At 36.6% G+C, this 18,321-nt stretch overlaps 1 protein-coding gene across 1 annotated transcript in view; it reads right to left on the reverse strand.

Moving 5' to 3' along the window:
- Positions 1-18,321, reverse strand: part of LAMA3 (laminin subunit alpha 3) — a 115,385-nt gene that overhangs the window by 49,903 nt on the left and 47,161 nt on the right. The window contains exons 21-35 of the mRNA XM_042836931.1: positions 17,487-17,586; positions 16,553-16,709; positions 13,476-13,614; positions 11,649-11,791; positions 10,209-10,309; positions 9,945-10,095; positions 8,415-8,575; positions 6,467-6,575; positions 5,447-5,544; positions 3,633-3,798; positions 3,051-3,177; positions 2,827-2,966; positions 2,296-2,411; positions 1,557-1,768; positions 515-719 (exon numbers count right to left, since the gene is read on the reverse strand). Coding sequence (XP_042692865.1) covers positions 515-719; positions 1,557-1,768; positions 2,296-2,411; positions 2,827-2,966; positions 3,051-3,177; positions 3,633-3,798; positions 5,447-5,544; positions 6,467-6,575; positions 8,415-8,575; positions 9,945-10,095; positions 10,209-10,309; positions 11,649-11,791; positions 13,476-13,614; positions 16,553-16,709; positions 17,487-17,586 — 2,125 coding nt within the window. The remainder of the gene's footprint in view (positions 1-514; positions 720-1,556; positions 1,769-2,295; positions 2,412-2,826; positions 2,967-3,050; positions 3,178-3,632; positions 3,799-5,446; positions 5,545-6,466; positions 6,576-8,414; positions 8,576-9,944; positions 10,096-10,208; positions 10,310-11,648; positions 11,792-13,475; positions 13,615-16,552; positions 16,710-17,486; positions 17,587-18,321) is intronic.

Raw genomic sequence — 18,321 nt, forward strand, 5'->3', positions numbered from 1 at the left:
CATATAGAAGGCATAATAAAGCAATTCCAAATGTACGATATTTTCCATACACACAGCATCTATTTTAAGCTCTTAAAAATTCACTGCAATGCAAACACGTGAGTTTTACAGTCCTTAAAAACATTACTGGATTTTAAACCCACACTTTAGACTGTGGAATGTCAGATTTTTTAAGAATTTGAGAGATAACATACACCATGATATGTCAGAGTTCCAGTCTGTGGTGAACTGCTATCCGGGCACCGAATAAGCTTACATGACACATCCCCAGCAAACAAAATGCATGCCTGGGTATCTCAAATGCCACCATTAGTTACTCGCACAAAACAGATTTCTACAGAGGAATGCATGTATCCTTGTAACAGCTGACCTCTACCTATTGTCAAACACCGCTTCTATTTCTGCTAATCATTGTAAAAGTTCCCTGTATCCTCCCACATTCTCCACATGCCCAAAAAGAATAGTGAAGCAAACAACTCATAAGTCATGTATAATGCACATAATTCAAACTTACTTGCATTGCCCCTTGTTTTTTTCACATTCTGGTCTTGCTGCATTAACAACTCCTCTTTCTGAACAATTGCAGCTCTCGCAGCCAGCAAGAGGGTGATAGCCAAAGTGATGTTTCTCGCACTCTTCACATTTCGGTTTCACAGTTCGAGGAGGGCAAATGCATTTGCCAGTTAAGTCATCACAAAGACGCTGCCCACAGTTGCATACTATATCAAAGAAAACATTCTACAAATCAATCACATCTCAATTTACAGTGATAAATTCTTATAAAATCTTAATATAAAACAAACACAAGCTACATTTTTTCTTTTCTCTCTTTCAAAATTTTCAAACTTTAGGTGGTTTATTATTAAGTGGTTTATTCAACTCCAGCTATCATGATGATATGAGAGTGAGGTCAGCCAAGGCCATGGAACATGATTATGTGACTGTAACTGTAGCTCCAAAGAGTAGCTTGAGACCCTGGCTCTTTCCCATGGATTGGTTGCTTGAATTCAAACTTCCCCAAACTGCCAAGTATTAAACAATTAATAGCTTTGGTTTCAAGATGATCACTTCTACAAAGCAATATTAACAGAGAATCATATATGGAAGGCAGATGAGGACTAGGGGCACGATCTACAGATCTGTTGATGTTATTAAGAACAATATCACAATGAGAGGAATTAAGAATGCTATGTGTCCTTGATTATCCATGGAAAATCTTGAAGGTGTAAATTGAGATATAGTAGTGTTAACACAGCAACTACTAAGCAGTCAGTGCAGAAAAATCAACTTAACTGAGAAGCAATATGGATTATAACCAGTAAAACTGTAAGTCCCGATCGGATAGTTCACATGAAGACACATTTCATTGTGAACTAGGTGCGCTTAAAGGGAATGAGTTTACCTCTGCATCAAATTGAAAGCTATGCTAAATCTAAGATGACTCAACCAGGCTGCTCTGTAAAAAAGAGTGAAGGTGCGGTGCCCATGCAATGAAATGAGAGAACTAAATAACTAAGGTCTTCTCAAGTACTGAATAAGCCAGAGCATGTACTTACACTTGCAGAATGGAAATCCATAGTAGCCAGTCTGGCATCTGCTGCACTGACGCCCGATGACGTTAGGTCTGCAAATACACTGTCCTCCCAGAGGGCTGCAGGTGGGGCTCATGGAACCTTCGCTATGGCAATTACATGGCACTGCTCCATTGTTGTAGAACGCCACAAGTGATCTTGCAGAATCCTTACAGAAGGCTGATGATCTTTCTGGGCTGTTTAAGTTGAAGTATAAATTTTGTCAGTATTGCAACTTGGAAATTGCTATCAGAATACTTTGCAGTGGTTCTGTAAATTACGGTCCTATCTTTCAAACAAGTCTTTGAAACAAGGATGGCGTGCAAGGACATACTTACATTAATTATATTAGTAGTAAATGATTTTGATCATTATGTAGATAGGTAAGAGTAGGTAAGAGATTTTTTTCAAAGAAAGTATGTACATTAGTCATATTAGTTCAGCAGGCCAAGCAAAATACCAAAGATGGAAATACCAAAGACAGAAAGATGACATAGATTTTCCTCTTCCATCCTGTGAGTAATAAAGTTACCTTTACATTTCATTTACAATAGAAAGTCATGGAAAAATGATTCATGCAATATTAATGAGCCAGCATAAGCCATGAAAAGCATTTTAACACAGCAAAGGGATGAAGTTTTTACTCATTTTTCTTTAATAAGAAGTGAAAATAATATTAAATACCAGCTTTCAAATGCCCAGTTTTTTAGGAAGTGATGCTTACTCGATGTGGAAACTGTTTCCTCCACACTGGGTAATAAAATCAAATGACTTGTCCATGGTCTTTTTGTCAAGAATTTTGTAACTGTAGTTGTCTGCTGGAACAACTAAGACACTTTCCTTAAAACAGAAAAAGCTGAATTGTACATTTCAGGGAAAAAAGACAAAAACAAACAAACAAAAAAAAACACGCAAAAAAGCTGAGGCATTTATATTTTTTAATGTTACTTCTTTATGAGTACTGGATGGTCCCCCCAGAATATCACATTTTAACAAAAAGGTAGGAAAACATACTCGGAAGCTGTATGTATCCCCACCCTCCTCCTCAGATTTACTCTAAAATCAGCATACAATAAAAGCAATGCATGATATTTTAGAAACTTAAAAACAAAAGCAGCGTACAAGATCCTAACAATTTGAAACACTATGTAAAAAAATCAAATACTTTCTTGTTAGTTTTCGTCCTTGTACCTATCTCTAAATGGCTGGTGAAGTTGCAAGAGTATTTTCAAGTACACTTACGTAGTAAACTCACCAAAACCAGCATTCTTCTGTCAGGTATCATTACTGTAACAGAGACTTCAGGTTCAGAAATGTCAAGCTCAATTTGGTTTTCTGCAATCACCTGATCCCGACAGCCAGAAGAATGAGGGCAGAATGAAGCATTAAAGGAACCTAGAAGAAGCGTAATGCCAAACAATGACCAGTACATCAAAACGCTGAGAAGAGAAAGGAGTTAGATTAAATTTGGATTCCTACCTGACCACACATGTCCTGCATTCACATGCACGCGTACAGGGAATGTTGGATGTGCTGGCTGATAAAAATGTGCCACAAATACATATTTGCCCAAGCGGGGCACTCTGCCAGTCATGGTTACCTGGTTCTGCAGAAGCAAGAACAGCTCTATTAGTACATTTCTTTTGTGAAATATTATTGTTTTTATCAACTTTTCTATATATATAATATATATTTTTTTCTATATAACTCCTAGCTGCAACAGTAAAGAGGGGACTTGGTATTTCTCAGGAAGTTAACAATAACTTCAAAGGCTACAGCATTACATCCAGATGCTCCTACTTGTTAACATGTCAAGCACATATAATGCACTTCTGTAGTTTCCAAGACTACAGATTAGTAGGTTTGCAGTTTAGTATAGGCTTAGAAAGAAACTGGCACATTGTTTCTCTTTTGGTATATTATCTTTGTGGCTTACTCAGTCTGCAATATTATTTTGATCACTTCATTTAGTTTTTATTTTCTTAGAATGCTTCATCTAAATAAATTTTCTAAGAACATCATTTGTGACTTTAGAAACACTAGTTTCAAAATATGAACTACCTGTAATGATGCCAAGGTGACTCCATCAACTTTGTCAGAAGATAAAGGAGGACTCAGTGGCTGATGAAGTATATTTCTTTGTCCTTCAGAGATTTTCCCATCCCCAAATGCATCCAAAATCAAAGTTGCTGGTGGAGTTTCATACACTGAGGGAATGCATGTTACACTAAAAACAGAATAATAATAATTACTCTTGGGGTTGGGAACATTCCTTCAGCACCATGAAAGAAAATGCATTTAAATCCCAGAAGTTAACATGGTAGAATGTAATACAGTTAACAATGCAATAGTAACCACTGTTACTCTTCGGAATTTTATGGACATGGTCAGAAAGTAAATGAAAGCAGTAGGTACAGAGCTAGCTTACAAAGGGGAAAATGCATGTGGACTGATTTTATTTACTCAAAATTTCCATAAACTAAACAGTTATCCATAGTTTTCTAAGGAAACCAAGAGTTTTAAAATATAATTTAAAAAAATGTTATATGATGCTGTTAGTTGCCTTCAGCAGTCTGTGCTAACACCGAGTTCTCAGTTCTACAAATATTTACGTAGGTATGACCTTTAAAAATGTAAGTCTTCTCACCAAAGGCAGTGGGACTACTTATGTACTTAAAAGTTAAGTATGTATTCAAAATATTTGTAGAACCGAAGCCAAAATAGTGCTCCTTGAAAGCATCCCAATTCATCCACTGCTGTGTTTAACCAATTTTTACTTGGTATACTCATTTCTTAATAATTTGATTGAGATAAATGTTTTATAAAACTTCAGGAGAAAATGTTATTTGAGGGTTTCATGCTGGTGTTTGTTCAATTCTTGTAGGTACTCAGAAGACAATGATAACTCTTTGTTCAGGACAGACAAGGAACTGGAATGCCAACGGTGTTCCAGTTCTGAGATTCAGATCTATTTGCCAGGCTTGTGCAGGAAACCATGTGCAACATCTGCTTCTAATACTATTAAACTGAGCCAAGATTCTGCATCTTTCAACTTGGTGAACACTAAACACTTTGAGGAGAGCAAAAATTATGCCAGGTATTGGTCTTAAAAATGGAACAGAAACATATAGCAAAATATGCAAATATAGAAAGAGACTAAAAAAAAAAAAACAAGTTATATATATCTACATTAGTTTTATTTTAAATCATGTTTTACATCCAGCTTTTTTCCCCCATTTTACTTGGTGTATATATTGCCTAGGAATGCAGAATTCCTATCATGCCAGGACAAGTACATTCCATATTAGAAAGCTACTCTCATTTGTAAGACTGAACAGAAGCAGGCTGGCAAGCCAAGTACAGTTGCATACTTTTATCCAATTTGCTATCCAGGTTTTTCTGTTTTCTATTTCAATTCAGCCATTATATTAGGAGTTACCATCTGGCAAACTACCAGACCTAGCCACTTAGTCACTTTCTGCCTCTGAAGTCTTGCAAATAATATTCACTTTTACTTTGAGGCTCTCCTCATTGTCAGATCAATCAGAAAAAAGGCTTAAGACTCGAATCACTAGGGACATGCAGGCAAGACTAACAGGAGCTGAAATGTTTTTTGATCTTGGACACTTACCACATTGGACAGCAAATGAAATACTTTTGTTCTCTAGTGCACTAGCACTCAGTAGTTCAGATAGGCAAGGAAAAGGCCAGAATTAACAACATTTCAACTTTTTTACTAATTCTACCTTGTAAAAGTGGCTTACGAGCCAACTTTTAGTCACTGAGCAAAGGTTCATTAAAAAGAATTAAATTAAAAAGGTCTCCCTTTCATGATACCTTTCAGAAAGCATGAAAAAGCAGAACAGTTACACTACCTTCTTTCATGAGTGCTCCTATAAACAGCTATGCAGTGCACTTTAGGATTCACATATTCTAATGAAAATTCTTCAGCTGATATAATACAAACCTTGTGCTGAAAAATAAGCACAATTAGTATTGTCAATAACAGGTATTTCCTATATATCAGGAGAATATTCAAACCAATCTCGAAGTAAGTTATTCAGAAAAATACTGCTGCATTTTAGAAATAAAAATAAAGATATTCTTAGTATAAAACCTCCATACTTAGATATATAGCCTGATAGTATCAACAACTTCTGGATATGGATCACATTAGCACAGCAACTGCTACAGCGAGTTAACATTGAGCTATAGCTCAAATGGTATTTATTCACACTGAACACTGCCTCCAGAAAGGGTTAATAACTGATATAATGCTTTCTTTATAACATTTCTATGAAACTACTTGTGTGTTTATAATTTAATCCTAACTCTAGATTTCAACCATCTTCATGTTTCTGAAACAGTGAACACAGAAACAATTAGGAAAAAAATCAGTGTCCAGAAAAATGTATTACTGGCATGGACCAAAAGATGGCAGCGAAGGCTTTTTATTCCAAGCATTTCAAAGTTCTGTTTCTAAAATGAATTTGTTTATTATCTTATTATCTGAAACTAGGAGACTTGGGAAACTCTCAGATAGATTTTGAGGATTAGAAAAAAAAAAAAAAAAAAAAAAAAAAAAAAAAAGAAGAAGAAGAAGAAACTACCAGAAGCTTTTAATTTAAACTCTGCATATAGAAAACAGAAGGGCACTGAAATAAAGCCTCTCTGAAATAAGAGAGGGGGGAATACTCTTGGTGATACAGAATATAAACAGGAATTTGCCTTTCTTGCCTGACTCTGTATTGTCTGTGTATATATAAACCAACATCTTCAAGCACCTAAATTACATGCTTTCACAGAACATATGAACATAAGAAGAATCATAGAATCATATGTATATCTGCTTGGGGAATAAGGATTACAAAAGAGAAAAGGAAATGAAAACTTACCAGAAGAAAATTAATTGATGATGCCTTAAGATGTATCTTTGTATCTGCTAGAAGGTCATAAGCTGCAATGCGATTCCTATCATCAACAACAACACTACGACAAAGGAAACTGAGACAGAAAACAGGATTAAATGAGCCTCTTGGCAAGGCCATGCTGTTTATTCTATTGCCTAACTCAGCTGCCTAGCTAGCCTCACCACTGGTGCCCGGTCATTCTGCTGGATTGTAAGTAACAACTGTGGCTGGCCACTGGTAAACACGCAGCATCCTCACAAAGGAAGCACCACCTATAAAATGATGCTTGTCCTTTTTAGACTGATCTACACAGAGTTTAAACCTCCATACCTCAGCTCTGATGCTGAAAAATACTTACATGCCGTCTGCAGATGTTACATGGCATGTAATTAACATCCAGTACCCGGTCTGTGCTCCTTGAGGTACCAGAATGTACCAGCCTCTGCTTTCATATCACTACACGTTGTTGATTGTGTGGACTAGCAGCTATTATCCACTCAATGGCACCTGAGCAATTCTTGATTTTATGAAACTGTCCTCTGAGATTCTCCTCAATGCAAGTGAAAAATTGCTAGTCTGTGTCTCTTGCTGACTACCTTCATTTAGCTCTAGATCTTCGGTAAAGACAGACACAAAGAAGAGTCTTGCAAGAGGCTTGGAACCCTGCTTTATTGAGGGAGCAGGACTCCTACAGCCTTACAGAAGTGGAAACAGTTCCCTTTGAGCAAGGCCTGACACATTTTACTTGTGATTTCTCAAGTTTCTCTGATGTGCATGGACTTCATTGTGGTTCAACTGTTTCATTTTCTAACAGAAGGGACACACATCTTTCTGCTCAGGAAAGATGACACAGCAATTTACTTGCAACGTGACTATTAGCTTAATGTAGAATGGCAGCAGAAGGGATTTACTGCATTGCTACATTTAAGTAGCAAAGGCTTTCTTTGTTGCTTTTTTTTTCCATGACTAATCTCTTAGTGTAACAGATACACTAACGAGTAAAATCAAAATAAGCCCCATAAGAGAGGTTTGCTATAAAAGCAATAAAATTGAAGCTCTATAAAAAGTGTTTGGGGGCTCAAAGTATTACACAACAGGCTAAAATAAGAACTTTGTCTAGCAATAACCTTGCAAGGTCACTGCTTCACATAGCTCTGCTCTGTATCACAAATATGCTGATGGAAACAATTTTTTCCTACTGGGCAGTTTCACCCTAAACAGCCTCAAGCCTCCAATCTGTCCAAAATTTGGCTGACAAGAAAAATTGATGCATGGCAGCAGTCTCCTCACGCTCCCAGGGGCACAGACACTTGCAGTATCACATTTGAGTCATATTCTGAATTGCTCAAGTGTTAAGGACAATCTCACCAGGACAGGCAAAATCTCTGAAACATCTCCAGCAATCTCAGCAGTCAACAAGGATAAATCAGCATATGGCTTACAACCTTGCCTACAGCCCAACAGCCAAAGGATGGCTACACTCAGAAACTCAGAGAAACATTTATACATCTGCTTCAAAAAATCTTGTTACAACAGTGGGAACACCCTTGTAATACTGACTGCTACTTTTCATTATAGCCCAAACCCTCAGACTGCTTTTAATTAAACAAGTATAAATACTGCAGACATCTGCTGCCAACAGAGCTGCTGGATGCCCTGCTACTGGACCCCAAGATTCATAATTTATAAAGATTTAAGTGTATATAAAAAATCTCTTTGTACAGAAAAAGTTCACTAAAGCAGCAGCAGTATTTAATGTGCTGACTGCACAGACTTAAAAATGTATACAATACCCAGACAATCACGTATTTGCTTTTTAGTCAATCCAATATTTGAACAATGTATATAGCACAATGGATTCCAAAATATAAAAGGTATAATTATATACTGAATGGTTGCTTAACCATTTAGTATTTAACCTGGAAGTTCTCACCTGTATTTGCAACTGTATATTCTCACTCTGCCTTCTGTGATAGGTCCAGGACTATTTACTGCTACCTCAGCAGTGTATAGCTGATCATCTTCATTGATGTATTCAAAAACAAGAACATAGCGACCAACTTGAGGAACATTTATGGTCATCTGTAAATTGACCTAGGTCAAGCAATGTTGGAAAAAAAGTCTTTAGATTTTTCATTTTTTTTCTTGCAGGAAGCTCCCTTTTCCTGTCCTCCAACCTAACCAGTCAGCTTTAGTCTAGAGCCAACCTAGTACTGTCACAGCAAAGGACAATCCAACAGAATAGAAGTAGTGCTTATAAATTATCACTTTGTCTACTAATGAGAGTCAATCAAATTCAGGAAACAGCTGCCATTTAACAGTTCTGGGAAGATAACAGCAGATCTGCAAGATAAGCTGAGGCTTATTATTTCTGTTATCAACAGTAGAATTTACCAGTGAGGAAATTCTAATGATGCTAATAAATTGTAATTCTCATCTCTAGCTTATCTTCAAAAACAAATAAAAGCGAACTCTAATTCTCTGCTACATAAACATTTCCATGAACATAATTCCTACTTCTGAAGTACTGTGTACTGATTCCCTATGAAGACTGAAAGCATCTTCTCCACATAGCCATTGCTAATTTCTGAAAAAACTATTTTTTCTGTTAGTTCATCTCTGCAAGTTGCTTAAATTAATATTTTACAGAAAATACTCTGAAGTAGTTGAATGGAAAGTGCTGTGGTTACAGTTTTTTGTTACATTTGGCCATACAATTCAAATTTAAGATGTTTTTCTCAATGTCCTGAAGCTACGAATGTTTAAGCAAGCAAATAATTCTGTCAACAGCCATCCTGACTTCACTGAAATTACCAGTAGTTGCAAACAAGCACCAGGGCCTGTGGCACGTAAGTATCCTTGTCATACTTGGTGTTTCTAAAAGCTAATGCCACAGTAATAGAGGACATAATCATCACTCTACATGTAATTATCACACAATAAAATGTTTTCTTTTTTTTTTTTCTTTCTTTTTTTTTTTTCCCAAATGAAACATGTTTCTAGTACAATTTTCAATTTCATAAAACATGTTTCTCTTTCAATGGACTTACAGCAGTGGCATACTTTCTTCTGCCTGCTTTTTAAATGAAGTAAAAATTTTACATAACTATAGCTATTTAAGGGAAAGAAAAAAAAAAGATTAAGAGTCACTGATGACAAATCCTTTTGCAATTTCTACTATAATTAAGCAGTATGCTGAACAACACAGTATGCCTGAAACACAGAGATTTTTATTTAATAAGACAGTTATGTCAGAGTGAAACATCTACTCTGGTCACAGTTATAGATGTGCCTATATTAATCTTTTAAAATCTATAAAAAATTTAGAACTTAACGCAGAGTCTGCTGTAGGGATGAGTTAAAGATCTGCAAATCCTAAGCCATGAATCTGCAACTGTTTTAATCCAGTAGTTTTATAGTTTATAGTGCAGATGGGACTGCAATTAGCATGCAGGAATCTAACCTCACTTCCACTGATATGTGACATCGCTGGTTGATCAGGAGTTGGCTGTCGGACAGGCATTCCATGTTTTCCACCATGCCTGAAATATACTGCCTCTGAAGCAAGGACACAGGAAAATTTGCCCAATGGCAAATGCTGATAGAGCAAGCAGCTTACACAAAACAAAAAAGAAAAAAAACACATCATTATTATTGCTTTCAGTTGCAGTGGGATAATAACAATGTGACCCAACACAATAGTTTATTTTCCAGCATATTTACTGACTTCTCTGTTGAAACATGTCCTGAATAGGTGCAAGGCTCTGTAACTTGGATCTGCAAGATGGATGCTTCATAATAATCTCTAGGTAACAGCACCATGTAATCCTAAAAACAAAGAATACAACAACTGCAAGACCATGCAGAAAAATACAGAAGAAACATCTCCAGACTTTCACAATGTAGCAATGCACAAAACCAACTACAGAAACAAATTTTATGGAGAGTATCTATCTGCAAGACACATGCTTTTGTTGTTACTTATCTTTTGTTAACTCTATTTGTATCTTCACAGAGATGGGAGAAAGGCACTGCTCCGTGAGCAGGGAAACTCTGCAGCCACTATTTCATCACATATTGTACAGGATGGTGTTCATAAAAGAGCTTCCCCATCATATCCCCACCACCTTACAGGACACATCAAGCCCAGAGCCTTGGAAACTAAAAGCCTCTCCTACTTAAAAGTTAGCTCTGAAACACATATCTTCTAACTCAAGGTTGACCTTGGTTTATAACCCCAATGATCCAGTTGCTTAATCTATTTAAGATGTGATCTGTGTGTTGGTAAGACATGCTGGCTTGTTTTTGCTCTGCCTTTCCAATAAAAACATATTTAAGCTAACTTATAAAAACTTTGTGAGTGTGTGTGTGAAAACATTCAGGGCTAAGATCATTAACAAATTCCTTTTCAAAGGTATTATTAAAAAAAAACAGGCACAACAGTACTGTCACTTTCAGTAAGAAATATGCATGCAAGCTTTTTAGTAACATTTTACACAATATTGCATAAATTTAACAGAGCCTCAGGGATGATGACTAAAGATAGTGAGTACTTGTTAACTCTATAAAATACACACATGAATTTCAGTGTGGTATCTTTATGAACAAACTTAAAGATGTAGGATCACAAAAGATCACCACAATTATTAATTTATTTATTATACAGGAATTTCCCAGAACTGCTTTCACAGAGAACTTTTAAATGTGTGGAAGAAGCATTAAAAACATTTAGAAAATCACCTTCTAATTATCAAGCCCACCACTTAATATTTTTCTGATGAATTTTTGTTAGAAAACTAACAACTTGAGCATCTGTAGCAAAGCTTTAAATATGACACCTGATATGTAAGAATTAAAAATTCATATGAGCTTTTATGCTCAACCAGTTGCATATATTAATATTGCTTCATCCTTTGAAGGTACATATTTTGGATAGACTGAAAGCCTGTAAGTACATGAAAAATCAGAGCAGATAAAAGTCAGAGGACAAAACAAAACAAAACAAAAAAAAAAAAAAAAGAAAAAGGAGTAAGAGCCTGAAGGTAATTGTGCCACTGTACTCCTTTCACTAATGCTGGATTTCAATTGCTTCCAGACTTCTTTCTGGCAAATAATTACAGAATCATGACAGTCTTCAACCACTTGTTTTCCTCAATTACTTTCTTACCAAGAGGACTTCTTCTGCTATTATACTGACAGTCCACGTGCCTGAAACCAGTGAGAAAGACTCTGTGGAGTTTTTTCCTGGGATCATGACAAAAGCTGGCTCCTTGCTGGGTGGGAAGACAAACTCTTTGCTTTGAGAAGCACCTGCAAGCAGAAATAAATAAATAAAAATAGAAATAAAAGACTGTAAAATGTCTCTACCTGCTTATTGCTCTAGACTTATTATTACATATATTATACCTGGTCCAGTAGGAGCTTATCAATGCTCTTCTATTAATACATATTAATAACTGCACACAGTAAATAACAGAATTATGCAAGTATTGTAATCTTCACTCTCATTAGTCTTGAGAAAATTGGTTTAGAAAAGCAAACTTTTTCATAGAATCATAGAACACCTTGGGTTGGAAGGGAATTCAAGGATCATCAAAAGCTCCAACGCCCCTGCCACAGGCAGGGCTGCCAACCTCTGTATCTAATATTAGACCAGGCTGTCCAGGGCCCCATCCAACCTGGCCTTGAACACCTCCAAGGACAGAGCATCTACAACCACTCTGGGCAGCCTGTTCCAGCACCTCACCACTCTTATAGTAAAGAGCTTTTTCCCTTATAATAGCCAGTTTTGCAATATTCTGAAATGTTTTCTTACCTCTATCTTCCATTATTACTGACAGACACAAGGCCTGTTATACAAATTTCTGCTGCATATTTTAGATACCAGAGGTTCTCAAAAGCACTTAAATGTTATGGATAGCAAAGGTTTCCTCTTGGAAGCTCCAAGACACAGACAAAAGCTTTATTTAAAGCAGGTTCCCTTGTCTGCCAGGCAATGTAAGCCAGACTTGACTACGAAGCTGCTTCTAATCTAATGAGTAGTACCTGACTTCAGATCTGTCTTCAGATCTGTCCTCTCCAAACTACTGAGAGGAACTGTGACTAAATTCCACTGATTCTCAGCAGGTTGATAATGCTAGGCATAATACAAGATAATCCTGAATGCAGACTTGGAATGCCTCTGCCATTCAAAGGATATGGAGTACTTATCTTTTACCAGAGCACACGTTGTCATCATATGTTGTTGAGGTCTGTAAACAGAACTAACTTGATTGATCGGGTTCATCATGAAATAAGTATTATTCATGGCACAAAGGGAGAAACTACTTTTAAACTGAAATATTACAGGCAACTAAATCAAGTGCTGTTATCCTTTATCTGAAATCTTCCTAAAAACACACAGTTCAGAGCTTTCGAGGACAGAACTGAAAGTACCAAATTTGGTAAACTTTTAAAAAACAAAAGTTGATTCCCAATGCAAGCAGAAGTTTCATGCAAACATAGCCACACCAGTTACAGCAAAATATATTAGGAAAAGCACAGAAGCACTGACACCGTTAAAAGCAATGCATTTTAAGTGACAATACAAATTTGAATTAGTAGTATTTTGAAATGGCTTCTCTGATCTATCATTTATCTGATCTGCTGCTGTGCTGTTGAGTCATACCTACCTGTTTCAGGCCGAGTTTGACAAGCAGATACGCGGCCAGATAATGATTCACCTCCAGGGTTAATATATCTCAGGACAATGCGAAATAAGGAGAGGTTTGATTTTTCCACATTCAAAGATATCCTCACTTCGTTCTGAAAAATTGAAGTTAATAAACAAAAACAGCCATAAAGTGCTAAACAGAAGAACAGTTAGAAGCCATGCAAGCACCATACTGATTGCCTACAAGAAAAATGCACATGCAGACAAGTACATACAAGAATGACAGTGCTGCGTATAACAGATGAAGACAGGTAAGCCTAATGAGAAAATTAATTCACTTACAAGTATAATTAGTGCCAAAATGTTTTCCCTCAGCAACTGAAATCTTTCCTTTAGAGCTTTTTGAACCCAGGTTGACATAGCGGAGGACTAGGTGGAAGAGCTTAGGGGAAGCCACAGTGACAGTCACAACCACCTCTGGCTGGGAAAAATAAAAAGAAAGAGAAAAAGGAGGAAAGGAAAGTATATTATTTGTTACTAGCACCCAGAGAAAGAAAAACCGTTTGGCAAAGACAACTCTATAATAGAAAAGGAAGGCTCAGGCAGCTTACAAAAGAATATGGAACTAAACCTCCTGTAAAAACTCTTGTTGACTAATAGCTTACCCAGAAAGATACAGAATAACTTAGCTAGCATGTATGCTGATATTACATATTGAAACAAGGGCAGTGTTTTACTGGAATTCTCCCTGCCTCTGCATTACGTGACATTGCCTCTGCAACATGTGGCATTAAGGGAATAGACTTTACTTTGAGATCACACGCAATGCTCCACAGCATGCAGACATTTCAGACTGATACTGCAACTTCTTCTAGTCCTCTACCACCACATCACTCAGCATCTTAGATATGTGATACCATGACTGTTTTGCCATGAGGCTGAACTGACATCTCTGAAACTATATGGTCTCATCAGCCCTGGTCTGGCATTGAGCTCACAGGAGACCGAATTCACACAGCTCCCATTATTTAGAACAGAATCAGCAAAGAATTGTTCAAATGCTGCTGGCAGACAAACAAATTAAAAAAAAAAAAAAAAAAAAAGCTTGGTGCATTCTCAAGAGTTTGGTTTCTTTTTTTCATCTTAAATTATAAAGCCCCCATCACAATCCAACTCCCACCATCATAACCCACTCAGCATTCCATTTCAAGACACTTCTGGTATGTTAACCTTCTCACAACTGTGGCTGATTCTCTATCTCCAAAAGCACAGAGGTTTTCCAAATTCTATACCTTTCCAAAGGGAGCATAAATTTTCTCTTCCTGCTAAAACTGTTACAGTGCCAGCTCTGTATGATTCTGATCATCACAGATATCTCCACTTTTTAAATAGCAAAGCAGAAAGCAAAGACGGACATACAATAGATGACAGGGATGCAAGATCTACAAAGGTTAGATGGACAAAATATCAGTAACTGCAGATCAGGAGAGAAAACAAACGTGGGGGAAGGTTTTACAACTGTTGTTTTAAATGGAGAAGAATGACTGTTGAAGGATAAGACAGGCACCGAGGGAACACTTTAAAATAGATAGAAATAAAAAAGAAAAGGTGAAAGAAATAAGCATGCCTCAGAAAGTTTAACAAAAGGGTTCCTAAGCTTTTGTGGAATATCTAGAAGACACAGGTGAAGAAAGAAAACTGACATACATGAGCAATGAGGGAGAAATACATGTCAGTTCTTGGCTTCAAGCAAAAGCAGGAAATGGTGAAAAATTATTCTTTGAACTCTGAGACAGACTTAGGTAGTTCTTGGCAGTGCTTTAAAATCTTGATACAGCTCTCAGCTTCTCAGTCCATAATGAAATACCCATGTCAGCAGCATGGATGCAGCATAGCAGCACTGTGTACCATCCACAGGCTATTCACTTCAGAAAAAATTAGCTTCACAAGAAGTTGCTACATTAGAATTTTGTGTGACAGATATTGTAACACTATTGATCTTTCAGAAAATAAATATCAAGAATATTTCAGTAAGATACAGACAAGCTATGCCAAAATTCTGAAAGCCCCTTGAAATGGACAACATACAACTATTTGTGCAAGGATCTAACTGTGGAGTCCCTAGATGTGGCAATTAGTTATATGACTTGAAAAGCTTTATTCAGGGGAGCAAAGTAATGTATGCTACCAGCAAGATTAGAAACTGCTCATTACTTCTTCACAAAATGCCAGATGGACATGAAACACAAAAGGCCTCCAAGTTAGAAAGCAGAAGTTAAGAAATCACAGCTGCTGAGCAGTTGCCTTCATTTGTGAAAGTGAAATAATTCTGAAGAGTCAAAAAAAAACAAAACAACAACAACAACAACCAAAAAAAAAAACACCAAAACCAACAACTCCAGACACAAAGGAGGTTCTGGAATAAAAGAAAAAGAAAGAATGAAAAAAAGAATAATAGAAAGAAAACCAGTCAGCTTGCACAATGGTTATGTACTTGTGTCTGTCTGGAGCAGCCCATCTGCCTTCAGACAGCTTACAGAGGCTGAGTACAATTATAACTGAGGACTGAAAAATCTCATCAGCAGAGTACTGCACACAGCAGAGTACTACTTCGAGACTACAATGAAAAAACTCCATTTGATGGAATCCATTCGATTCCATCAAATATTCTTCCATATTGCTCAAATCTACTGTTTTAAAGTCCTGGTACACTTGCTTAACAATTCAGTCCACGAACAGGTCCTCATACAATTAAATTTTGCTGATTTTCTTCTAGCAATGTACTTATTCCCTCTCTTGTTGTTTATTTCTAGACTGTCAAGAGACAAAATGTTGCCAGTGAGAGCTGCTGCTCTCATCTTGTTTTATTGACTCACACATTTTCCTGTTTGCTGTAACGGAAAGGTAAATTCCTCATGAAGTTGGAAAATTTCTCTTCCTTGTCAACACGAGGTGCAAGCGTGAAGGCTTTGTCATTGCCTCTGTGATGAAAATCTCATGGATACAGACTCCTATGGATCTCTGTAATCCAAGTGATTTAGCCAAATGTCAATCTCCTGCTGTTTTGGCTGTCGTCATAATGATACTAATTCCTATAGTTAATACTTTAAATCTACTAGTTCTTCAGTTTAAACCTACATCAAAATGCATCTCAAAAAGAAAAAAGAAACAACAACCCCAAACCAACTCTCAAATGACACTGCTAAAGAGCACATTTGCACTAGCAACGATCAGCTTTAAATAACATGAACAGTTAACAACTGAAACAGTGACAGAGTGTCAAAATGTTCAGATCAGTGAGATCCTGTCCTTTCTTCAGTTTTGCTCATGACCTTGCGCACACAAAGTAGTACAGTGGGGGAACACATATCATACATCTATGTTCTCACCCAAAAGCATAGAGCGAAATACCATCTTACTTGTATAGCAGACATCTGGGCATATCCTCTCCAACTGAAGCTAGGAAATTCCTCAGGATCATAGCCAAATCGAATTTCCTTTCCCTTGACTGTAGTACCATCTTCAATCTCAAACTTCATGTGGTGCAGATCAGGGAAAAAATAGTTTTTCTCGGGTCTTCCAAGAAGAAGGGAGAAAAAATAAGTTAAATTTTCAAGGAAACTTTAAACTTCTCTTTCCTCTGAATCTTCATATTTGCTCTCATTGTCAGTTTAAGTATTCCTGCCAGTGTAAAATACAAATATAACCACTAATTGAACCTTTAATATTAAATTGGAAGTAAGGATATGTTAAGTAATGCACCTAAACCATGTCACTCAGTAGCTAAAACAAATTCATTCTGAAATGATTTTTCATTTCACCACTATTTAAGCTAACAGCACCTGATGAATTTATGGCATTTCCTTGTAATTTGTAAGTCGAGTATCACTCCTACTTCCAGCATGTTTTGGCAAGAAACTTCCATGCAACCACCATGATAATTTGAAAGAATTACCAATCATTGTGTGGTCTACAATTATAAGAATAAAAAAATGAAGGGAAACGATCTATCGATCACTGAGGAATCCTGATAGCAGTTAATAAAATTGAATGAAAATTCCCTTATTAGGAGCTTTTACAGCTATACCTTTTTATATAGCTGTTGATAGATACAGATACATTGATATATATGCACTGTGATTGCAAAACTTGTATTGGTTATTTAAGAAAACCAAGTTTAAAAAATCTTACTAAGGCAAAAGAAGGAAACTGTCAGACAAAATGAGTAGTATGCAACAATTTACCAGCTTATAAATAAATCTACAATCTTGTGTGAAAAGCTAGCAAAGAACTGATGTGCAGTTTCAAATGAACTATTCTGAAGCATAAGCTGCTTGCTACAGTCAGACTCACTCCTGACAGGCCTTCCCCACAACATGCTCTCTGCACTGGCAGGCACCCAAGGGTTCAGCACACGCAGAGCTGATGGATCCTCCGACATCACACTGACAGCCTGCCAGGTAAAGAACAGAAGCCAAATATCTGATCAGAAAAAATGGTAAAACTTCCCAGAAAACACACCTCACTTCCTCTAATTAAGCACTACTATCAACTCATTTCCTCCTTCCGGAGCCCTTTAGACCCTCCTCAAATCAAATCACCCACAGATAAACTGCAATTATTTCTGGCTTCTCACTTTTAATGCTGTTTTCTTTTTTTCTGCTTGTAACATTGGACCACTATTTTATTTTTAAATCACAAATAAAAAGCCACATTTATTAAATGCTGAACCACAGTTGTGTAGAACAGCCATTCAAATGTTTTGCTAACAAGCAAGAATTTCTGTGTTAATATCAGGGTGATTGATTATTTAAAAGGACATCTAGCTTACAAAAGGAGAAAGAAGTTCATTTTTCAGAATCTAGTACCACAACATAACAAAATCATACGTGCATATACATATTTTTAACCAATACTGAAAAGCACTGAATGACTTGATGCAGGAGACAGGACTCCTGGCAAGAAGTAAAGGACACCTCTAAAAATGAGGCATAGTATATCATACTAAGGAACAAGTACATGCAAGCTAAATATTTGAAAACTGACTTAAAGGTTGAGAGTTCCTAAGCATATTTACAGAATCTTAAGCATCTGTAATCTCACTGAAATCAAGGAGAATTAAAGTACTCCTCAAATTTGTGAAGACAGATCCCTTTCATTAGATCTTCAGTTTGAAAATTAAGCATGG

This window comes from Centrocercus urophasianus, unplaced genomic scaffold (genome assembly GCF_019232065.1).
Source record: "Centrocercus urophasianus isolate 14NV4802_14NV808 unplaced genomic scaffold, USGS_Curo_1.0 seq_11, whole genome shotgun sequence".
Classification (NCBI taxonomy): Eukaryota; Metazoa; Chordata; class Aves; order Galliformes; family Phasianidae; genus Centrocercus; species Centrocercus urophasianus.